The sequence below is a fragment of the Zingiber officinale genome, chromosome 7A (assembly GCF_018446385.1).
Source record: "Zingiber officinale cultivar Zhangliang chromosome 7A, Zo_v1.1, whole genome shotgun sequence".
NCBI lineage: Eukaryota > Viridiplantae > Streptophyta > Magnoliopsida > Zingiberales > Zingiberaceae > Zingiber > Zingiber officinale.
In genome coordinates, this window is record NC_055998.1 from 33601003 (window position 1) to 33627073 (window position 26071).

At 33.4% G+C, this 26071-nt stretch overlaps 1 protein-coding gene across 1 annotated transcript; it reads right to left on the reverse strand.

Moving 5' to 3' along the window:
* Positions 1-326: 326 nt before the first annotated feature.
* LOC122001298 (lysine--tRNA ligase-like) lies at positions 327-8880 on the reverse strand. The gene is made up of 17 exons (XM_042555976.1): positions 8691-8880; positions 8526-8601; positions 8301-8363; positions 8035-8200; positions 7856-7949; positions 5840-5925; positions 3527-3642; positions 3341-3421; positions 2781-2906; positions 2415-2697; positions 2229-2325; positions 1970-2126; positions 1498-1641; positions 1346-1414; positions 1111-1254; positions 957-1008; positions 327-574 (listed from the first exon to the last, which is right to left on the reverse strand). Exons 1-17 carry the CDS (start codon positions 8765-8767, stop codon positions 564-566), a joined length of 1842 nt encoding a protein of 613 aa, XP_042411910.1. The 5' UTR covers positions 8768-8880; the 3' UTR covers positions 327-563.
* Positions 8881-26071: the final 17191 nt, after the last annotated feature.

Sequence of the window (26071 nt, forward strand, 5' to 3'; positions counted from 1 at the left end):
TAAATTTAGTTTTTTTTTAAAAAAAAATAATAAGTTGAACCGATACACAAATAAATTGAATGTTAATTGATAATACTATTTTTTTTTAAAGAATAATAGGTTTTTTATATATTATATAAAATTATAATAACTTTTTTACTCGTATAAATTTTCATCAAAAATTTACATAATAAATGGTTTACCTAAAACTATTCCATTCTAATTTTAATCAAATTAAAATATTTTTTAATATTAAATATATAACTTTTCTCCTTAATTTTCATTAAATTGAAAAAAGTTCCATGTGGCGTTCCATCAATAATTTGCTACAAAAAAATACAGAACTCTTAAAAAAACACAAATTTTTTAATGGAAATAGTGCTTCATGATGAAGGCTAAAAATAAATTAGTACACATAATTCAACAGTTGGTGCTACGATGGACTAGCAAAAACACTGAAAACACACGTCGATGATAGTCTAACAAAACCAATACAAATATCCAAAGGCCAGAAAGTAACGTAGGCTTCTCTTCGAAGTATAGTGTATTTTCTCAATCATGCAACGGGCTCAGTTTCTAAGAGATCAATCTGAGCCTGCAAATGCAAAAATGTTTCGTCTTAGAATCGATATTAAGGGCTAGAGCATAAGAATTATCCAAGAAGAATCGAGCATTAATGGTGGTTTAGTTTAATTAGAAGCTTATTTCTCACTGATCCCTGTAAATTATAGAAAAACTGATATAGAGTTCATGAGTAACTCTCCTCACCTCAACCACCATGTTTGTATGCTTCTTCAAAATTTTAAGGGAGAAGGAATGAAATCTAACTATACAATATATGGAAGCAAACGCCAATTGTGACTGCAGCAGGTTTTTGGACCAAGGACCTTTGTAACAGCTTCCGAAGTCTATCACTTGATAAACTAGCAACTTCTAACTATACAGTGCAGAATAAAGTTAGTTCATGAGTTAAATACCTTTGGTTGAAGGCTCATCTTGTGGCTTCATGGCAGGGAAAAGGAGAACTTCCTGCACCATAAATTCCAGTATCCTCATAAGTTATTTATCCATCAAGCAATGTTGATAAAAAAAATTTAAGGCTTAGGAACTGTACAAATTGATTAAATCAACCTTTATATTTTGTGAATCTGTTAGCAACATTGTAAGACGATCTATTCCCAAACCCCATCCACCAGTTGGAGGCAATCCGTATTCAAGTGCAGTGCAAAATGTTTCATCCAAAGCCATTGCCTCATCATCACCAGATTGCCGGTCCTGACATCACCACCAAGTTAGAATAGAGCTTTAGTATCTGGCTTAGTTTGAAATTTAGTGAGCCAAAACAAACAGATAAGGCAAATAGCACCTTAAGCTGTTCAGCAAAGCGTTGACGCTGGACAACTGGATCATTCAATTCAGTGTATGCATTGCATACCTGCACAGTTTGTTGATACCATCAGCATTTTGTGATAGTTTGAATAATAATAATAAAAAAAAAAAAAAATTCTTGTTACAAACCTCGTGTTTGTTAACGAACAATTCAAAACGCTCAGTAAGACCTGGTTTCGATCTATGCCACTTTGCCAATGGACTCATTATCTCCGGGTGATTGATGATGAATGTGGGATTGGTGCATTCCTCCTCCAAGAAATGTCCAACAAGCTATCAATCAATGAACAAAAGTGGCTCAATCTTTCTTGTATTTAAGTAGGGATTGCCCCAGTGAGGTGCTCAAATGCACAAATTCTAATGATTGAATTGCGTATTTAAACTTCAAGTCAAATGATTGTTTAATAAAATATTCAAAATAGTTTTTTTTTCTTCTGCTACACCCTTTTTCTATAACTTTCATCTTATTATGCACTTGAAGACATTCCTTGATCATAATAGACACCTGATCATCAATTTCATAAGCTCACAAATCATATGATAGATTGAGCACACACAACTTTATAAGATAAGAAATACACAGAATAAATCAAATACCAACCTTGTCCAATAACCTTGTCGTTGTCTTTGGAGGGGGGCACTGGACATCCAACTTTTCACAGGCATCCACTAAGTACTTGTTTGCTTCTTCACTTGAAAGATCTTTTGGTATAGAAAGATTAGCCCTTTTCTCCAATTCTTCAATCATGTCCATCCGCCTAAAGGAATAAAGAAATGACTATGTCAATTCATACTTCCAGATATTGCAAAAAAAAAAAAGGTAGAAAAAAAAAAGTCATGATAACATGTTTTATGGTCACCTAAAGGGTGGAGTAAAGTTGATTTCTATTGGATCCTTGTTCACTCCATGTGCGTGATATTTGATCAAATAACCACCAGTTAGAAACTTCACCATTCCTAGCCAATCAACTCAGCATTAGAAAAAAAAAATCCATACTGATTAAATGTGAATCTCCTCGAAGCATAAACCATTCCATACTGATTACCTGATATCATTTCTTCTGTGAGAACCATTAAATCATTGTAATCCGCAAAAGCCATATAGAATTCACATGTTGTGAACTCGGGATTATGAGTCAAATCAATACCCTCATTCCTAAATTGTTTTCCAATTTCGTAAACACGATCCAACCCACCAACAACCAACTCCTTCAAGTAAAGCTCAGGAGCAATACGCATGAATAGTTTCATGTTCAATTCATTGTGATGAGTAACAAAAGGCTTGGCAGCTGCTCCTCCAGCAATCATGTTCATCATAGGTGTTTCCACCTGGTAAAGGAAAAGCAAGACAACTTGTCAATAAAGCTGCGAAAGTACCATAAAATTGAAGATGAAAAGGAGTTGAAGCTAACCTCCAAGAAATCAAGTTTGTTGAGGAAATTTCGGATATAATTGATAATATTGGCACGAGTCTTAAATATTTGCCTGACCTCGTGATTCAACATTAGATCCAGATAACGTTGACGATAACGTGTTTCCTATCATTCCAGAATATTTAAATCAAAGGCCACATAACTATGTGATCAGTCAAAAGAAATTTTGTCAACTCATCCAGATAAGGAAGCATGTACGTGGCCAGAATTCATCAATATATCAAATTACTAAAAAAATGAAAGGAAGTGCAAGTGAAATATATTATTATCCACTAAAAATACAAAATAAGTCTCATCATAACTTACAGAAGATGCCAACACAAAAAATGCAAACAAAACAATTAGGTGTTACATACTTGCATGTGCTTAAACTTTAAAAACAATTACCATTAAGCACCCACATATCCATGAAAACTCCAACATGTAACAGTGAATTTAAATGCAGCACACAAGTCTAGCAGTTTAATACAGCTATGTGTTATATTCTTCCACTGATGTTATTAGAATGACTAAAAGGACAAGGGATATAAGAAAGAAACCTGATCTTTCAAAACATATGTTTCAGGATTTCTTGTCATTCCAGGGACCCAAACATCTGATGCTGTTTTTTGTTCATTCTTCTGTAAGTTGTAATCATTTTATGAATAAAATGAAGATCCAAAGTCAGATCAAATAAATTAAAATCCATAGTACTATGATGAATAGAGTTGTCCAAATGACTGCACCTTAATAGCAATGTCAGTGCCAGGACCAGCTTTCTGCCTCGGCATCATGTGCACACATGGGGAGAGAACAATAAATGTTTTAGGGAAGATACTAAGCTCTCCTCTTTTACTCTTACCTTGAAAGAGACAAACAAATGTTTTATTACATTGTGAGACATAGTTCTCTAAACAAACAAAAACCTGAACACACTTGAAACTTAAAAGTTAACTGATTGTTATAACCTCCAAACAAATAGGCTTGTCCAATATTTAGCAAATTCATGCAAAAATAAAAACAAAAATGCACCCAAATGAATGGGAATATACATTTTCCCTTGCAGCCAGAACAAGTTAAGCACAAATAGTCAAATACAATTATATGATTTACATTTTGAGTTATACCTAGACAATTAGTTACCGAAATTCCAACTTTAATAGTGCAATATAGCCCTAAAATAGGTGTAAATGGGAGTGTAGGATTATAGAGATATCATATCATTCAAACATTTACAAATAATCATGTCGATGCAACATCAACATAGCATTATATCCATACAACAATCCAGATGTATTGTTATCTTCAGAGTCACATTCTACCTCAATCACTGATTAGATAAAACTCAAGCTCAGGCATATGATCTAAACAAAACTAACATGTAATTGATTCAAGAATTTAGAAAAGCGTATTTTTCTTAATTGCAGAAATTGAATCTTTGAACAGGATCAATTGTTAATAATACTTCAACAAAGAATAACAACAAAATGGTTTAAGAATGACAACACAAATGCAAGACATATGTGATTGAACCACTAAAAAATGTATATTTGGTGCGAATGTTGGGGTGCAGATGCTTTCCATTTTTTCCAAAAAAACTAACCTTGATGAAATTGAGAATAATATATAACATCTGTGTGTCACAAATATGAGTTTGCATCTAGTCTACAACAAAATATACCGAATTGAACAAAACAAGCAATCTAAAATTCCATGTAAATTTTTTTTATATATGGGCAAAATTCAAAACGGCGACCCAAATTAATAGAATCATCATATTAGCACCCTTTTTTCTAAAAAAAAAAAAAGTCAAATGAGAACCCCTATTTTATCTCAAAAATACCCCTACATTCAATGTTGTTGTAGAAGCTACATGTAGCTTCTACAACATGTAGCAGCTACCAGTTAGTTTCTACAACGTGTAGAAGCTAGCATGTAGCTACTACACATTGTAGAAGCTACATGCTAGCTTCCAAACGCTCGATCATTATTAGATTATGTTCATTTAAAATATAATAAATGTGTCCCCATCATTTAATTTGCTCATTAAAATGTTGTTTTAATCAAGTTATTACTCAGGAAAACAAAATCAAAATAATATAAAGTCACCATTGTAGAAGCTGGTAACTAACTTCTACACGTTGTAAAAACTACATGCTAGCTTCTACACGATGGATCGTGATCAAATAATTTTCATTTGAAATGTAATAAGTGTCATGGAGTCCCAATAATTTATTTTGCTCATTGAAATATTGTTTTAACCAGGTTATCGCTCAAATAAGCAAAATCAAAATAATATAAAGTCATTATTGTAGAAGCTAGATGCTAGCTTCTACATGGCCAAATAATCAAATAATGTATTGTAAAAGCTAGTTGTTAGCATCTACACATTGTAGAAGCTAGATGTTAGCTTCTACAATTGTAGAAGCTACACGACCAAATGATCAAATACTTGACTTTAATCAGAAATGAGGCGCTATATGACGAAAATGCAAATGATGGGCGCCCATTTGATTTTTACCCAATCTACAAACCATGCATGATTTAGAATTTAACAAGATGAGATTGATTTAACCTTTATGATTCTTACACAACATAAGGGGAATTATGTAGTTCCTCACAAGATAACCTTATGCAGGCACAGAAGCAGCTTATACTTTTAAAACCATGATCAAAGCATTAACAACATAGCTCTAGATCTATTACAACACTAACAGCTGAAAACTACAGAATTAACGCTAAAAATGGGGTTTGGGAAAACAAACTTGATGAATTCAAAAAAAAAAAAATTACTACAAATAATAAACAATCTAGATGAAATAAACATCATCATCACCAACAATGGGGTTTGGCAAGCATGAGAAAGACCAAGAATGTCTTTAATTGCTTTGGCACACACAATTTCATTATGTAAAATTACTATCAAGACACCATTCATATGGAGATAATAATATAAGGCAGCTCAAAAGTAATTGGGCTGAAGCTCTAAAGAATGATAATGTAACTTTAGAGTCCCCACAATTTATCTAATTCAAAAAAAAATGATGAAAACTACAAACCAGGATATCCACAAAGTCCAATAATGTCACCACGTTTTACACCAGTGTGGTGTTTGGTAAATTGAACTTCATCCAACACTGATTCCCTAGTTAAAAGTCAAAATGGAGATAATCAGCAAACTTGATAAAAAAAACATATATATTGTTAACAACTGGGCAAATATTAAAAACAAACTTGATGAATTTTAAAAAAAAAACAAGCTTGATGAAATAAAAATGAATTGTATTATCTAAGATGTCATTGTCATCACCATCATTAGAGAAAAGCGACCTTGATGTAAAAAATATGAACTGTTGAATACTTGAATTAGAAGAAATGTTGCATTACTAGATAAGATGGGTTTGCCCCAACTAGTTGGGGTTTGGTACACAAATTGTATTCCTCCATTGAGCTCAAAGCAAGGCAATATATTCCTACTAATATTCATATAAAATAAATCATTTTATATTAGAGTGACTAATGATTTCCTTAATTTCCCTCTACCTTTACACATTATTAGATATCTTTTATTCTGGAAATAAACTGGTATTTTTTTAAAAAAAAAAGTTAACAAATTAACTTTTTTCCAAAGATGCATCTTGATGTTAAATAAAAAAAAAAAAGTATGCACAAATAATTAGTTAATCTACATATCATGTGTGCATATGACGGTGAACCATGAAATTAGTGGAAAGATGAATAACAAAGTCCAGAAAGGAAAATGAAAGCAATATGTATACCAAGGTTTAAAATTTCGACCCGTACCGAGATTTCGGTGCAGATATAATTTCAATATTTTTTAAATATAAAATATATTAATTAAAAACTAAAATATTTAACATAAATATTTAAAAAATAAACAAGATAAAAAATAATCTTTTAAAAAAAATATGAAAATAGATACATAAATAAATAAAAATTTTATTATAATTTTTAAATTAAAATAAATGAAATATAAAATTAATTAGATCATTTTATTAGGGTTTAATAAAGTCTCTTTAGATTATTTCTATCATAGCTAGGAGTTGATTAAAATAATTAACCTAAATTTAATTTTAAAAAAATCTGAAATCCGACACCACTCGCGAGCCCTCACGACTTCGTCGCTGTCGCGGGGTTGCGTGACCAGCCATGGCTACGGGGATTGCGCGACTCCTTCGGCGCGACCATATTGGCTATGTGACCCCTCTGTAGTGACCACAGGGTCATGGGTCTGGTGTCGGGGTCATGGCGGTGTCGGTGCCGGTCGCCGAGCAAAACGAAACATTTCGCCGATTTCGACCGTTTCGGCACGGCACTTTAAACCATGATGCATACCGCTTTGCATAAAAGGTAACACTAGTAGTTTTTCTATATTATGTATGACTTCATTCCAAAAAAAAATAATCTCAATGTCAATTCTAACCTCCAGTCAATAAACAAAAGCTACCTTAAATCCCACATTCAAAACCAAGGAGAGGGCGAAGTACTACAACCCTAAAACAATATTCTATAAGGAGAATATTATATGAAAGATAAAAACATAGAGAATGATCGCAAATGCTTAAGGTTTGTTCATCTCATGTGGATATAATAATGTCTGGTGGAACTTGGAAGCCGCTATACTAATGATGACAAATAATTAATCTTCAGAAAATGGAAAATATCACACAAAGAATGCAAGAATAACAAAAAAACCTTAAGGATAATGATTTCTTTGGACACAGAATTTGCCCCATCATGTTTAACAAGCAATATTATTAGTTGAGAGTGATAGAAAATATTGAACATGCACGTGGAAAACACATAATAATACTATTGATAACATAATGCTGGGTTTACTTTGGCGGGAAAGTAGGAGGGAGAACCATTCGTGTGTGTGCGCGTGTGTGTATATATATATATATATGAATTTGTTATTTTCCCTCTCCCTTCCCCTTACCGTCCTATCTTTCCAGCCAAATAAACTCAGACCAAGAGCTGATTTTCAGATAATCCATAAAGTTACTTAGAAAAATGAGACCAAAAGCAGTTCAACTGAACATAGCATGTGATACCTAGCATCAGCCATGACTTGAACTTTAAGACCACCTTCATATAGGTCATAAAAGAATAGTTTTGATGAAGATGTTCGCTTGTTCATGATTCTCCCTTGAAACAAAGATCAGTAAAGACATCAAAAACAAGCACATGAACTAAATGCATGTGAAAGAATTGTACCAGAACACGGTATTACCTGCTAAGCTAACTTCAACATCATTAAGGTGTTGCCCCTCACTCAATGTCTTGTACTTCTCAATATACTCTGAAATTGTCATGGATACGTTAAACTTATGCGGGTAGGGATTTCCTCCAGTTGCTTTTATCAATGCCAATGCCTTCAGCCTATTTTCATAATATTGCTGCGATAAGACAGAGATGCACATAAATTCAAGCACATATGAAACAAAAATAAAATAAAATAATTGCTGCAGAATCAAAAGAAAGTGAAAGAGAGAGAACCGTCGGGTCCATATCTTCATCATCAGCAACAATCTGCTTCTGCGACTGAGGCGTTGCAGCAGCCTACAAATTTAGTAGCAAAATGTGAGACCTTGAAAATAATTATCTACCAAAGATAAAACTTTTCTAGCACGAGCAAACAGAAGGAAGCGACGAAATTTAACTCATCGTAAAGAACGAATCATAGCGCGCAATCCTTCAACGAAAATAAACACAAAAAGATACCTTCTTCTTCTTTTCTTCATCTTTAAGCCGGTTCTCCTCTTCCTTCTTCTTCTTCTTCAGCTCTTTCTTCAGAGCGCTGAAAAAATTGGAAGAACGAATAGGAAATTAACAATACACTCGAAGAAAACGGAACGGTTCGAAGGGGGGGAATCCTAGATAACATACCTTTTGCTTTGGACTTCCGCGGCGGGCGAATCAGTGAGAGTGAGATTGGAAGCCGCCTCTTCGATGCCATCCGCCATGGTCAATTGAAGTCGCAGACGAGGACAGGTGAGGGAAAGAGAACGACGGCGACGCCGCGAAGCTCGAGAAGGCCAAATGAGAACGGTATGGCAGGGTTTTGGGAGGCGTTAGGTTTTGCTCCTTTTTTTGGAAACTTTTCAGAATGACCCAAAGGCTTCTTATTATTTCAAAACAATGGTTAACATTTTATCAATGTTAACATATTTTCTAATATTTTTATTCTATTGATAAAATGGTTTTTCTTTATTAACAAATAAATATTCAAGTGGCATTTTAAGAGAACAAACTTTTCAGAATGACCCAAAGGCTTCTTATTATTTCAAAACAATGATTAATATTATCAATGTTAAAATATTTTCTAATATTTTTATTCTATTGATCAAATGGTTTTTTTTTTATTAACAAATAAATATTCAAGTGGCATTTTAAGAGAACAAAATTTGCATTTCAATTATAAAGACAAGTATTTTAATAACAAAATAAAAAAATTAATATTAATAAAATATTATTAAACTATACTATCATTTATATGAAATGAAGCTAATTTGTATTCAATTTAATTCATTTAACACCAGTAAATTATAGTAATTATTAAATTAACATATTTTAACAAAAGCTCCTATTTTAAACTTTTTGAATAAAATTATTGACTATTTAAAAAAAGTGATAGATATTTTTAACTTAACATATTTTAGTTAGAATAAAACTAAATCAAAATTCTTATGTTGATAAAGTAAAAAACTAATCAGAACATTAAATATATGGATTATATTTCCCGAAAAACATAAAATTTAAAAGACATTGCAGATATCCTTCAAAGTAATATTTTCAATACAAAATAACCTTTTATTTGAATAATTATATTTTAGATATTGCAAATGTTTTGAAAGTACGAGTTATTAAAACAAAATATTACTTCTGTAGAATTTTATATGTGTTTTAATAAGTAAGTTAATTTAATAAAACTGTATTATATATATATATATATATATATATATATATATATATATATATATATATATATATATATCCTTCTTGTTGGCAGCGGCTGCATGGGCAACATTTCGCGGTCAACTCTTTGAGGTTGCTAATTCGACTATCTAGTTATGGTTGCATGGTCAAGTGATTGTCTTCTTAATCAATTCGACTATCTAATCATGTGGTAAAAGATGATTCATTCACTCCTAGTATCCCCGTCAATCTGTCCCTAGGTCAACACGGAAGAGGTAAATTACAGGTGACTACTAGCCATTAGTGTAAATGGTCAAGACATGGGAGAGGTTATACTTGATCACGCCGAGTTTCGACCCCAAGATCTCATGTGACAACACCTCATGCTTTAACCATCACACCGCCCCGAGGGGACGACTATCTAATCATGTTACAAAAAGGCAGAATCCGCCGCCCCGACGGCCCCCTACGCCTGCCCCATGGTGATGTAGGAGGAGGGTTAATCAGGGTGAATGCTGGGTTGACAAGTGGCTGGGGGTTCGAGGCTTTAAGCTGGTAGACGGGGATATTATCCCACATTGCAACCGTCGACACTCGAACCTGCTGCTTCATGTTACAACTTCCCAGCCACTTACCAACTGATCCAGCCCCTGGGGGCGGACGAATCATGGTTGCATGGTCAAGTGATTGGCTTCGTAATCAATTCGACTATCTAATTCAGTAATCACTTGTCAAATAGAGGACAAAGAAATATCGTTAAATTTACCAACCATAAACACCTAAATCATATATACAAATTTTAAAATTTTTAAATCACATGCTCATTTTACTCCCTCGTATTTATCTCAATATAGCAATTCAGAATAATGTTCATTAGCATAATACGAACTTAAATAGATTGTAATACTATATTAATTGATTAAAAAAAATGTATTTAAAAAATCATATCTCTTAAGATAGTATGATTAATTGATATTTAAGAGTATAAATATAAATAATAAAATTGAATGAACACATAAAACTTGGTTTCATATCATTTCGAGTACTCTAGATCTATTAGTTGATTTTGTTCAAAATTTATTGATGGACCTAAAGAGCTTGAAATGACATTGAATCAGGTCAAAAGTGTTCGTCTAGTTCTTTTGATTATATTCATGTCTCAAACATCAATTTGACACATTATATTGAGAATAATAAATTTTTAATACGAAACAATTTTTTTGAACACATTTGTATTATAAAAAAAATTGTTGCTCTCAATATGACGTATGGAAATAATGTTTGAGGTCATTAATATAATTGTAAGAATTAGACAAATACATAAGACTTGGTTTCATGTCATTCTAAACTCTTTAAGCCTATCAATTAGTTTTGACCAATTCGATCAAAAACGGTTGATAGATCTAAAGAGCTCAAAATGACATGAAACTAAATTATATGTGTTTGTCTAATTATTCTGATTATATTTATGCCCTCAAAAAAATCAATTTGACACATTATTGTATCGAGAACAATAATTTTTTAAAACACGAATTGGATCGTTTAAACATATTTGTGTTAAAAAAATTGTTGCTCTCAATATAACATATGAAAATTATATTTGAGAACGTGAATATAACTAAGAGAACTAGATAAATACATAGAACTTGGATTTATATAATTTAAAACTCTTTAAATCTATCAGTACATTTTGGCTAGTTTTGGTCAAAATTAGCTAATGAACCTAGAGAGTTCGATATGAAATTAAATCTTATATATTAATCTAGTTCTCCTAATTATATGCATACCCTCAAATATCAATTTGAAATATTATAGTAAGAACAATATTTTTTAAAATACAAATGTGTGTGAAAAAACTGTTTTGTATTTAAAAAATAACTGCTTTCTATATAGTGTGTCAAATTGATGTTTGATAGCATTGATATAATCAGGAGACACAAGCACATATGACCCGATTTTATACCATTCCGAGCTCTCTAAGTTTATCAGTCGACTTTGATCAGTTTCGATAAAAAACGGCTGATGGACATAGAAAGTTCGTAATGATATGAAATTAGGTCATATGTGCGTAGCAAATTCTCCTAACTATATTCATGCCCTCAAACATCAATTTGACACATTATATTGAGAGCGATGATTTTTTAATACGAATTAGATTCTTTGAATACATTTGTGTTAAAAAATATTGTTGCCCTCAGTATAACATATAGAAATGATGTTGAGAGTATAGATATAATCAAGAGAACTAGACGAACACATAGGAATTGGTTTCATGTGATTTCGAGCTCTCTATGTTTATCAGTGGGCTATAACAAGTTTTCGTCAAAATTAACTGATAGACCTAGAGAACTTGGAATAATATGGAACCAGATTTTATGTATTTGACTAATTCTCTTGATTATATGCATGCTCTCAGACATCATTTTGACAGACTACTATATTGAGAGCAGTAATTTTTTAAATATGAATCAGATTTTTTTAATGCATTTGTGTTAAACAAATTGTTGCTCTTAATATGACGTATGGAAATGATGTTTAAGGGCATGAATATAATCAAGAGAACTAGATAAATATATAGAATTTGACTCCATCTGTTTATTCTGAATTCTTTAAGTTCATTAGTCAATTTTAGCCAAAACCAATCAAAGTCGGCTAATGGATCTAGAGAGCTCGGAATAATATTGAACTAAGTTCTATGTATTCATATAGTTATTCAGATTATATATTCATGCTCTTAAACATCAATTTGACTCATTATATTGAGAGTAATGATTTTCTTAATACAAATCAGATTTTAAAATTTAGATTTAGAGTCACATAATCATTCCCAATCTATTAGTAGATTTATCAATCGATTGATAAAATGTAGCAAACGATAGGTAAATCTACCAATTGATTGGAAAGAGTAAAAGAGATAAAATGAATATATGATTTAATAATTTTAAAACTTAGATACATGATTTAGACTTTCTGAACATGATTCAGTAATTTGTTCTGAAATTTTATATACATGATTCAGTAATTTGTTCTGAAATTTTATATAGGAAGATTTGATGGGGGAATTTTAAAAAATGGTAATTGACCACGCATATAAAATTGTAAACTTTTCAAAAATGTACCTAACTTTCAAGTTTCTCAAAACATATTTATTTCCCACTCAACTCCTTTTGCCAACCACTATAGTTTTGTACAACAAAAATCATCACCACTTTAGTATTTAATTTCAAAAATCAACATCACGTTTGCATTTCAAAAATAACATCAATTTATTACTGCACAAATCTTAAAATTGGTATTGTATTTTGAAAATTAACATCATTTTATTTTTGAACACATAGAAGTTTTGTTTTGTTTTTTTTTTGAAAAACAAACAACATAGTGGATCTAGATTTCAAAAACCAACCTTTCGAATGCTTTGCATAAATGAAAAAAAAGTAAAATGCAAAATAAATACGTCCTTAACAAAAAAAAAAGTTAAAATCAAATATATCTTTGAAGAATTTCAGAATTGTATGTGCGTATATGATTTTATTATTTTAAAAGTAGAATGTAAAATATAAATATTATTTTTATCTTTATCATCAAAATTATGCCTCTTTTGAAATTTATTAAAATAACACCTCATTTTTTATTTCATACCTAAAATATATCTTTTCAAGATTGATCTAACACAAGAATATGAACCAACGGTTTATATATATTAGAGTTATTTTATATAAAATAATACCATCTTAAAACTATTGTTTACAAAGCAACATCACACCTTCGAATTACTTTAATTTGTGCAATTTAACTTCAAAATAGCATTGTTTTAAACAAACACCTCCAAATTAGAATGCAGCGGGTATTTTAAATATCAGATTATTAACAGAATACTATTATTAAGAATTTCTAAAAGTGAGTTTTTCTTTTCTTTTTTTTTTTAATTTTCTAAGTAGTATCTTATTTCCAACATTATTGCATTGCAAAGCTATCTGGGGAGGGATGGGAGGGGCCCACTCAGGGATAAGAGGACCCACCCCTTAAAGGCAGGATTGAATCAACCGTTAAACATGCTTAAGTTTTGCTTTGAGTTTAAAACTCATCCACTACTCCACTAGCTCTTGAGAACTTCTTAAAATAGGCGGATTCTTCTAGTTTGTAATTTATAGATTAGATGATCCATTATTTATAATTAATAGATTATGATAGACTCCATCTATTTAAATAACAAAATAAATCAATCTATAAATTGAACTATCTTTTAATTTATAATTTAGAGACCAGAGGATGCTCTCCTCAAATAGCCTCACTGATCCCCCACCATGTGGTTGTGAATCGCCTAACTTAACCCAACTGCTTTGTAACCCTAATCTTAACTCAAACAGTTTGGGATATATATATATGCAATTATACCCACAGATTTTTATAATCTACCATTAAGATTTAATGCCCCATCAAGTCAAAACTCAATCGATACAAAATCTAGTAATTTAAAATAATCTCAAAACATCCACACGATGTAACACTCATTGTTTAAGATAGCAAGAGGTGCTCTCGAGGAATGGCATGGTCATGGATGTCTTCTTAATTTTCTAGATATTTGAAAATTGAATTTTAATTTTGATAAATTAATAGATAATTTTTTAAATAGATGGTTAATTTAAAAATATTAGATTAATGAATCATGCTATGAGTATTTTTTAATTTACCTTAATAACTGATGAAAATTTTCTATGAGGCTAAGTCAGTGATATAGAATTAATCGATGTACGCTGAATCCCTAGAATTAATTAAAAAAATAAAGATAGCAAATGGTTACCCTTGGGCTAGGGTGCAATAGTTAAGTCCTCTGCACTGCTAATCAGACATCTAAGAGTTGAATTCTAGCTGCAATGTACTGTAGGAATTTTTTTTAGTAGGACGTCAATTCAAAAAATATTAATAGCTTGGATGGGCCTCTGTGAAAGTTTTACAATTTATCTTAGTGGTCGGTGAAAAATTTTCATGAGATCTCCAAGATTGATTAGTTCCAATATCTGGATACCTAGGTTATCACAAAAAAGAGATAGCAATAGGTTGCCCTTGGCTATGGTTAAAGCTGTCAAACGGACCAACCCGCGGTGGGTGGGCCAACCCACCAAAAACCCAATATTTGGCAGGGTGGGGCAGGTCAACCCACTGTTGGATAGCGTTGGTCAGCTAAAAAGGGGGTTGAATAGCCCTAAAAAAATAAACACAAAACACCATTCTCGAACTTATAACTTAAACATTTGCATATAATCAAATAAAGAAAGTAATAAACTAAAAGAAGAGGCTCACAGACTTGATTTGGTTACAACCGGGGAAGTTATTAATCCAAGGAATGAATCGTCACACTAAAAGATCTCCTTCAGGCGGAGAAGACTCTTACAACAGTGAAAGCGCAAAAAGAAAGAAACTAAACTAAAAAGGAAGCGCACAAGTGTTGAATGCAAGAATTGCTTGTTCTAATTAGCTTCTTGGACCAAGGCTATATTTATAGCCTTGGTCGGGCCGCTTGGAAGCGTTTTAGGCGCCTAGAAGAGGATAAAACTTTATCCCTTTCGTATAGATCGCGTTTGACCGTGATATGGATAAAATCCAGGTCTGGGCGCCCGGAAGGGTTCCGAGCGCTAGGACCAAGAAAGTCAACAGCGTTGACTTTTTCGATCCGAGCCTTCTGCTTCGATTCAGCTCGCCTCGGTCCAAGTCTTCTGCTCCGGCTCTGCTTGCTTGGGTGATCTCGGCCATCCGAAATAGGGCTCATCCAAACCCAACTTCCGGTCTTCTCGAGCAAGCTTCCGCTCCAGCTTCTCGTCCCTCGGAATCGTCGCGTGCTTCCTTCTCGTCCGCCAGTGTACTCATTCGCAGCTCTTCATCCCTCAGACGCACCGAGCCCATCGGCTCTCTCCTGTGCCAACTTTCTCGCTAGCTGCGTCTCTTGTTCCCTGAGCAATCTTCCGCTCCGACTTCTTGTCCCTCGGAAGCACCGCACGCTTCCTTCTCGTCCACCGGTGTACTCTTCCGTAGCGCCTCGTCCCTCAGACGCACCGAGCCCATCATCTCTCTCCCGTGCAGTCTTTTTCGCTAGCTATATTTTCCGCTCAACTGCCTGTGCTCCTAAGTTTCTACACACTTAGACACAGGGTTAAAACACCACAGGACCTAACTTAACTTGTTGATCACATCAAAACAACCTTGGGGTTCCAACAATCTCCCCCTTTTTGATGTGAACAACCTAAGATAAGTTAGGGTAAATAGACATAAAAGTAAAACAAATAATATTGCAATAAAGTGCAAAAAATCGTAATCTACCTCCCCTTAGACTTAACATTTTCCTTCTCCCCCTTTGTTCACATAAAAAATGGAGTACTAAGAGAAAATCTAAGGGTAATAATTTTGAAAATTTAGAAACTTATTTCAATATTTTTTAGAAAAAAATTTCTAAGTAAAAATGTTTAACAAATATTTTTGAATTTCTTTTTAAGTTTTTTTTCGACAAAATTATTTTTGAGAATAAGTAAAAAAAATTAAGCAAGAAAACTTTCTAAAAAGAAAATTCTAACTTAGATGACTTTTAGAATTTTTTAAAAAATATTTGAAAAACTTTTTAAAGTATGATTTAATTTTAATATTTTATCAGTAAGTTAATTAAACATTTTATTTCAATATTTGGCTTCCAGGTAGTGGCGAGGCACTAGGCCTTCTTAGTTATTGGAGCAACAACAATTTTCTAGACAAAACCTCATAAGGAAATTTAACATTTAATTTTCTCGCTAAAAGCGCTAAGTCTAATTCGAAGTTTTAGGTTAGTGATGTTTAAATTTCCATTTTACTTTATCATAATTTCTCAAATTTAAAGCAGGAAATTTTGAACATGCAGAAAATTATATTTGTTCCCTTAACATGTTATTTTATATTGTTAGTTTGTCGAAATCTTTTAATCGACAAACTGTTGCTAGAGTTTCTTTTAACTCACTATTCTTTGTTAATAACTTTTTAGGTTTTAATTTGCAAAAATATTTCGACAATATAATTTCTAATTCACAAAAATCTTTCGACAAAGTTTTGATTGAATTAATCAATTGGTCAGGAGGTGGATGCCATACCTGACTTACCTTGTCGGCTGTTGATTCTCTCCCTGTTGAGTTGTTTTCTTCCGAAGACTCTCCCCCCTCATCGATGCTCATCTGGGATGAGCTTTCTGTGTCTTCGGGATAGAATTTGACTGTTAAGGCTGTCCCGATAATTTCCTCGATCTCGGACTCTTCTGACGGTGAGTCGATGTCCATCGAGGAGTTGAATTTGACTTCAACTGGTTCTTCGTAGGGCTTCAAGAACTTTTCCTAAAGTTCTTTTGCACTTTTATATTTTCTGACTCTGTCAAAATCCTGGGCAGGTAGTATGCTCAGAAGACTGACTCAACCTTACCATTTGCCATAACATCATTACGTTGCTCGTCAGTCCATTGATACTCCTCAAGTTCTTCTCCTTCTTTGCTTTTGGGCACTTCAAAATCATATTTCATTGTTAGTAACATATTAAAATCGGTTTTAAAATAAACCTCCATTCGTCGCTTCCAAAAAGTGAACTTTCTTGGAACATTGGTGGGTAGATGTTAGTTCCGACCATCTTGTTGTTTCATTTGGCGGTTAGTCATCCTAAAACGTCCTTGTTCTGATACCACTATTGGACCGCGTTGGCCGGCTAGAAGCGGGGTTGAATAGTCCTAAAAAAAATAAACATAAAACACCCTTCTCGAACTTATAACTTAAACACTTGCATATAATTAAATAAAGAAAGAAATAAACTAAAAGAAGAGGCTCATAGACTTGACTTGATTACAACCGGGGAGGTTGTTAATCCAAGGAATGAATCATACACTAAAAGATCTCTTTCAGGCGGAAAAGCCTCTTACAACAGTGAAAGCGCAAAAAGAAAGAAGCTAAACTAACAAGGAAGCACACAAGTGTTGAATGCAGGAATTACTTATTCTGATTAGCTTCTTGGACCAAGGCTATATTTATAGCCTTGGTCAGGGTGCCTGGAAGCGTTCCAGACGCCTAGAAGGGGATAAAACTTTATCCCTTTTGCATAGATACCGCGATCTAGATAAAATCCAGGTCCGGGCAACCGGACCAAGAAAGTCAACAATGTTGACTTTTTCGGTCCGGGCAACCGGACCAAGAAAGTCAACAATGTTGACTTTTTCGGTCCGGACTCTGCTCCAGTTCAGCTTGCCTCGGTTCGGGTCTTCTGCTCTGGCTCCGCTTGCTTGGGTGATCTCGGCCATCCGAAATAGGGCTCACCTGAACCCAATTTTCGGCCTTCTCGTGCATGCTTCCGCTCCGGCTTCTCGTCCCACGGAATCGTCGCGTGCTTCCTTCTCGTCCGTTAGCGTACTCATCCGTAGCTCTTCGTCCCTTAGACGCACCGAGCCTGTGGGCTCTCTCCCATACCGACCTTCTCGCTAGCTGCGCCTCTTGCTCCTCGAGCAATCTTCCACTCCGGCTTCTCGTCCCTCGGAAGCACCGCACACTTCCTTCTTGTCCGCCGGTATACTCTTCTGCAGTGCCTCGTCCCTCAGACGCACCGAGCCTGTCGGCTCTCTCCCGTGCAATCCTTCTCGCTAGCTGTGTTTTCCGCTCGATTTCCTGTGCTCCTAAGTTTCTGCACACTTAGACACAGGGTTAAAACACCATAGTTGATCACATCAAAACAACCTTGGGGTTCCAACACCCACTATCCTGGTAGACTGTAAAATCTCTAACCTGATCTAATTCAAGATAGATTGTGGGTTAGACGGATCAACCCGCAGGCCTATAAAAAAATAAAACAAATAAAAAAACAACCGATCAATGAAAAATTATCATTATCATCCTGCTCAGTATCGATCAAGATGAAAAAAATAATCAAGATAAAAAAACACCAAATCACATATTTTCATATTCTAAATTTCCAAGGAAAACTCCATATTCAGAATCTAGAATCCTGGTTCTACACCCTACAGTGACTACAAGACTTAGACTAGAACACATAATAATTAAGAGTTAAGATTTAAGGAAATTACACCACAATAACCAAAGTACCAAACACACCCATCACTACATAGTAATTAATAATATAAAATAAAATTGAAACAAAAAGTTCAATAACTCTAATACTCTATGAACAGATGAACCTAAACAAATAATATAGTATTTTTAAAATTTCATCTATAACATCATCCATATCAAAATCTTCTTATCTGCCTTTATCTCCTTTTTCTTCATCGATATCTTCTTCTAAAGTATTTAATTTTTGCTTAGATAATGATGTTTTGATATTTGCATTATCTTCATTATCTTTATCTGCATATAAAATACACAAAGATGAAAATAGTAAAAAAAAATAAAATAACAAGAAACTAATATAAAGATGATTTTGATACAATAGTAGTGATAGAAATAGTTAAAACATCACTTGTCATTAGTGCAAGAGTTGAATACCAATGCTTTTGAATGTTCCTATGCTCTAAAATATCCAAATCTTGATAATATGCAAATTCAAGTTTTGGCTCATCTAAATGGAGATCCAAATGAGATTTTTCCACACTTGTAATTGCTTGGCTCTTATATGCCTTCATTTCCTATATTAATTGGAATACTAGTGACAAAAAAAATAGAGAATATAAGGAAAAAAATATTAGAGTACTTACATCAAAGATTCTTTTGTTCTTTCTTTTAACTCCTACACTTTGCAAAAATGCATGTGTGGTAGAAGATTGTAGTTGTGATGAACTTGTCTGGTTAGTATTAGAATAATGGTCAAAAATCTTATACAATTTTATCTTCACAAGATCCATCTTCTTTGGCATTTAAGAGAATCACTTTCAACCTTTGAATAAAAAAACTCCAATAGTGAAAGCTTTATTCATGAGTCAAGAATATCTCCAAATGCAAGTACCATGTCATATTGAGTCCAATACTTGTCAAACTTCTCCATAATTTTTTACACATACAACTTATCACCTCATCTTCATTTGATAAGTTTTTCTTTAACAAAACTTTAATCTTCCAAACTTGCATAAAATACAAATTTACTGTAGGATAAGAAGAATCAGAAATCAAATTAGTAGTATCATAAAATGGCTTAAGAAACTCACATATTTTCTCTCATCTTTTCCACTCTTCACTTGACGAACAATATTTATAATTTTTAACATTGTATTGGAGAGAAGCAAAAGATTTTTTATATTCGATGACACTATCCAACATTAAATATGTTGAGTTTCGATGAGAAGACACATCTAATCGTAAGCCAATACTAGTATCAATGTTACCAACTGCTTGTACACATTCTCCAAACTTCTTCATCCTAGCCCATGAATCTTTAACATACTTGACCAACTCTCTAATTTTATTCAAAGCTACAGTAGCCACTTTCAAACCTTATTGGACAATGAGATTCAATATATGAGTAGAACAATCAACATGTAAAAATTCACTAGTACACAATAAGTTATCATGCAAAGAAAATTGCTTTTTCAAACGAACTTGTATGTTATCATTACTAGATGCATTATCCAATGTCAAGGAGAAAACCTTTTTCTCAATCCCCCATTCCTTTAAATAATTTTGCAGCTAATTCAACACTTAAGTGTGGAGGGGAGGGGGTATATGAGAAAAACTAAGAGAGTGTTTAGTTTGCGCGTTTTCTATTTTTATTTTCTAGAAAATAGTATTTGATTTACATTTTCCACATCTATTTTCTAGAATAAGAGATAACATTTTCTAAAAAAAGTAGAAAATGTCTAAAAATCATTTTCTAAGAAAAGGGAAAACATGCGCTTTCCAAAAAATGAAAATAGAAAACGCACAAACCAAATGCTCTCTAAATATTTTACTATTCAATTTCTAGTTATTATCAACAAAACGACAGTCAAACAAATATAACCCTCACTAGTGCACGCTGTCCACAAATCTGAAGTTAAACAAACTCTATTATGAAATGTAGTCAAAATATACTTAAGTTTCTCTTTCTCCTTCAAGTAGATTCAATTAATATCAGAAACAGGAGTATTTTTAGAAATGCAAGCAACATCAGAATTTATGTACCCCATCCAAACTCTAATACCATCATACTCAATAAATAAAAGTGGTAAGTCATGTCTGATGATTACATAAGCTAGTAGCTCACCTGAAAACTTTTGATTTATTTTCTTTGACCTCATCTTCTCATCTTGATTAAGAATCATTTGTCCAACATCATGGAACTTTAATTTGTCACAAATTTTAAGACAACACCACAATGTAGAAGTTCCATATTGTTTACCCCCACACTTATACTGTTTTTTACATCCAATACATTCAGCTTTATCTATACTATCAATTCCTTTGATTTTCTTAAAATACACTAAAATATCAGAAGTTTCTTTAGACCTTTTAATTGACCCCTTGTCATCATGCTTAGCACTTTCCAATTCATCATCTAAAATAATAGTTTTCTTTTAAGAACTAGAGTCCATTTTAAAATCAATCTGAAATATAATAAATAAATAAATTTAGTTTATGATAAAATCAATCAAACAAGAACTCTAAATGTCAATAGTAGAATAACCTAAATTTATTTTTTATGTTAGCCCTATTGACTACAGAACAAATGTAAAACAAATAAATCAAAAGTCAAAACATAAGATATATTGAACATCAAAAGAGAGAATTGGTAATCTGGTATTGCATAACAAATGCTAAACATTAGAGAGTAGCCAAGTAGGGACTGTGACACTAGTGGAAAATAAAAGGAAATTAGGAAAGGAAGAAAAAAATCTTACCTCAAACAAAGCATGGAGATTATCGAACTTGTAGGATTCGAGTTGGGAGATTAGCGATTGTCGAACTAGTGGATTCAATCTTGTTGTCTATCGAAGTTGGACTGCCAATGCCATCTTTCAATTTGTTTGCACTCTGTGTCTCTGTAGGCTTCATGCCACTACAAGGAGACGATGAAGCAAGCACATACGAGGCGGAATGTGTTGGTAAAAGGAGCACCATATGATCGAACCTGAGTTTTGATTTTGACAAAGGGTTCAAAGTTAAGTCTTATTATTGTACTAATAAATTTGACTAAGTATGTTGGAAAGTTCTAAGTGATCTTAGGCAAGATGAAAGTCCTAGTTGATGCTAGGCAAAGAAGTCATAGTGAACATTAAATAGGTGGGAAGTCCTAGTTGCGGCTAGGCAAGGAGGTCCTCCGTAGGACTGAGCGAAGTCTTGTTAGGTTGAGGATGTCGGACATAAATCCTAGGGTTGAGGACACTAGGTGGAAGTTCTGGGGGTTGTGAACATCAGGCGAAAGACTGGACGGGTTGGGGTTCGGACGCCCAACGAAAAGTCCTGAGGTCTCGGATGCTTTGCAAAAGTCCAAACGGTTTGAAGGACCAGTTTGACAAAAGATAAATTCTCTTGAGAGGAGTAAGTGACGATGCATTCCCCATAGAGGGAATAGTAGGCATCAATTTGACCAAGAAGTTCAGTGAAACTCAAAGTTAGAACCAAACAATCCAAAAATTGTCAAATATTACTCTAATTTACATATCATTGCTTGTTAGAGTAACCCTATATTGCAGAAAATCAAAAGCTGGAAAAGGGCTCCAAGCGCCTAGAGGTCCGAGTGCCCGGTGTTGGTTGCTACTTGGAATACCGTCCTAGTTTTCCTGTACAAAAATTTGTACAAGCATAGAACTATCCTAGCTACCCATGTGCTCTATTGAAGTTAAATTTGGATTACAAACGATGCTTAACATTATTAATCCAAATTATCCTTCAGAAGTTAAACTTAAATTGGGAACGAAACTTAACATTCTTACTTCAAGTTTAACCGATGTGATCTTCCTAAGTTAAATCATATTACAGAAGTTGATCAAATATCTATTTCAAGGATCGACTTCTAGGTCAAACATGGTGAGACACTAGGACTTCTTGGGTATGGGATCATCCACCACTGCCTAAACAAAGCCTTTCAAAGAAATCGGATATTTAAACTTCTCACAGTAAACTAGGGTTAACTACAGAGACCTCAATAGAAGCACAATATCGAAACGAAAATCGATAACAAAAATGATAACTAAAATCGATAGCCTCTTATGTTTGGTTTTTCAAGATCTATACAAAAAAATATGAACTAGTTATGATGCGAAAACAAATAACTAGTTATACATTTCTTTGTAGCTAAAGACCTCTTGATCTTCTGTTGTATTCCTCTCCTCCTCTTGGAAGTCGTGTGGGTAACGATCTACCAAGATGGAATCCACTCGAACCACATCTTCTCCTCCAAGACTCTCGAGCCACCAAGGGATGCCAAAATAGGAAAACCTCCTTCTCTTCTTCTTCCTCTCCAAACAACCGCCAACCACTATGCTCTTTCTTATCTTCTTCTTCTTCTCCAACCTCCGACCACAAAGATAATATGGAGTGCCGACCCTAGAGGGAAGAAAGGGAAAGAGGAAGCAAGGTTGTGCCGCTGGCCTTAGGAAGAGAGAAGGGAGAGGAGAAGCCGACCACACCAAGGGAAATAGAAGAGAGGAATAGAATTAGGGTTGTCTCTCTTCATGAGGCACCCTCTCCTTTTTCTTTTATAATCCTTGGTCAAGGTAAAAAAGGAAAGTTTTATAACAAAAATAATAAAACTTCCTTTTCTATCATGGTGTGGCCGGCCTCAAGCTTGTGCTCCAAGCAAGGAAAGATTTTAAACAAAATTAAAATCTCTCTTTTAAAAATTTCCTATTGTACATGGCAATAAAGGAAAGTTTTTAAATTAATCTTTCTCTTTTAAAACATGTAGACAACTACAAAAAGGAAAGATTAATTAAAACTTTTCCTTTTAAATCATGGTTATAAAAAAAGAAAGTTTTATCACATATTAAATCTCTCTTTTAAACATTATAGATAACTACAAATAAGGAAAGATTTTAATAAAATTAAAATATCTCTTTAATCTTTTGTAGATAGCTATAAAAGGAAAGATTTTAAAATTTTAAAACTCTCTTTTAAAAACATGAGGATGGCTATAAAAGGAAATTGAAATATTTCTTTTATCCATTGTAGTTAACTATAAATAAGGAAAGATTTTAACAAAATAAAATCTCTCTTTTAGCCATTGTAGATAACTACCAATAAGGAAAGATTTTAACAAAATTTTATTTCAAAACAAACTTCATTTTCCTTTTATTCTCCATGTGGCCAGCCCTTAGCTTGGGCACCAAGCAATGGCCGACCACCTCTTAGCTTCCAAGCTCATGCTTGGCCGGCCCCTTGCACCAAGCAAGGATGTGGCCGACCCATTACTTGGGTAAGAAGTGGACTTTTGTAACGACCACCCTTCTTACTACTACTATTATCTAAGGATGACCGTTACTTAACTACTAACTCTACTTAACCGGTGTGATTAAAAACCACATGAAAACCCTACCGAAAAATTTCGGCAGAGTCTCCCCTGTACCGGTGACCATATTCAACAATACATGCAGTATATATACTCAGCCACAAGCGGCTGGAACACATAACAATCAACCACGCAGTATAATAAATCTAACTTAGCAACAATAAAGGAAAACTAATCCACAACCACAACTGAATAGCAAACACAGTATCAAGTGTCCTTATAAACAGTTATCAAATTTCCTTAACACATAAAGACTTAATTAACTCAAAGAACAAATCATAATTTATTTTATTCGCAAGGATCCCTAGGACTTCCATAGTGCAGACATCACACACCCCTCTTGCATCTCCTCGTCGCCTTCCTTCATATTAACTTTCCTTTTTCTTTATCTGCAGTAGGAGAAAGTGCAGTCTATAAGCATAAAGCTTAGTGAGCGCTATCTAACTCACAAAAACTCGATATGCATGTATACAAATAAAAACATGCTAAAACTGAATGCTAATATGTAAAGCTACTCATGCTCATAAATAGCAAAGAAATCAACTAACAGAAAAGATAACATGTATAACTACTCATGCTCATAAACTAATAAAGAAAGCAAACTAACTGGAATGCTAACATATAAAGCAAAACATGCTCATCAACTAGCAAATAAATAACATGTAAGAAACTAAACATGTAAAAACTGCTAGCATAAAAGAAAGCTAAACTTGCTGATCTTTAAAACAAAGTGAAACTTACTTCATTTACTCTAATCTTATTCTTTTATTTCACTTGTTTAAAATTTATACTTTAATACTTGAAAATAATAATCAACTTCTCTTGGGCCCAGGCTTAGTACCATTTATGCGCGTTCCCTAATAGGTTGGGGTAGCGAGCCGCCAATCCTAAAAGAGCAGACCTTGGTCTACTAGGACCAAGACCTTGGAATTGGACACCTGGATTTGTTTAACGACAACCTTGGAAGTCGGGTACTAGCCTCTTCTTAAAAGTAAAATACTTATTATCTTGATTACTTCTTCTTTAAATGCCTTGGCATTTTAATAGCATCTTGTGTGCCAAAATCCCTAAAGTCTTGACCTTGGGATTTACTTAAGGCTTTGGCCTTTTCTTTCTTTTCTTTTTCTTTCTTTTTACTTGTTAATGCTTCTAAAAGAATTTGATAAAACTCTTATTTTCCCACTAGAATACATGGTTGTTCATGCTTATTAAAATAGCAAATAAAACCAAAGAAACTGCTCATGTGTATTTAGTAATAAAGAAAACTGATCATGCTTAACTCATAGCAATTAAAACTGCACATGCTCAATAATAGCAAATGAAAACTAGAAAATCTGCATATAAGACTAATACAAATCTGCGCTAAAATGCTTAATAAATCTATGACAAACTAAACTGAATGCTTTAAATCTAAAACTGCAATACAATTGAAAAACTGCAATGCCAAACAATACTAAAACTGGAATACTAAACATAACTAAAACCAAAACAGTAAACTCCAAGGCTGTTCATGCCCCCTTTTGTGGCACAAACTAATTTGAAACTTGTTGGAATTTAAGCCTTTGTGAAGCTTGCTGGAATCTTAAACAAACCTATGTAAAACTGGTTCAAGCTTGTACTTTTATAAAGCAACAGAAACGAAACTGCAGGTTTAATTACTCTACTAACTAATTACTCTATTAAAGGTTCTAACCGAATGCTAACAGTGAGGAGGAAAACAACTACAAGCTCAAAATTTATCCCAAGCTATCTCATGTTCATCGTCTACTGCATATACCAATAAGACTAACACACTTCTGTTCAGTACTGTGGCAAGGAACCAAAAACCTAGCCATTCTGTATACCCAGTGCCACGACAGGGAAAACTCAGACCATATGCCTACACTATGCAATTCGTTTCCCTTCTTTGAAAGTCACAGCATATCTTATTA

What these genes read in the sequence shown, in the direction of transcription:
- LOC122001298 (XM_042555976.1), bottom strand. Translation starts at nt 8,767, where the DNA reads ATGGCGGATGGCATCGAAGAGGCGGCTTCCAATCTCACTCTCACTGAT. An exon ending in ATGAAGATATGGACCCGACG is followed by an intron (nt 8,201 to 8,300) that starts GTTCTCTCTCTT and finishes GTCTTATCGCAG; the next exon opens with CAATATTATGAAAATAGGCT. An exon ending in GCTTTGCTGAACAGCTTAAG is followed by an intron (nt 1,255 to 1,345) that starts GTGCTATTTGCC and finishes TGGTGATGTCAG; the next exon opens with GACCGGCAATCTGGTGATGA.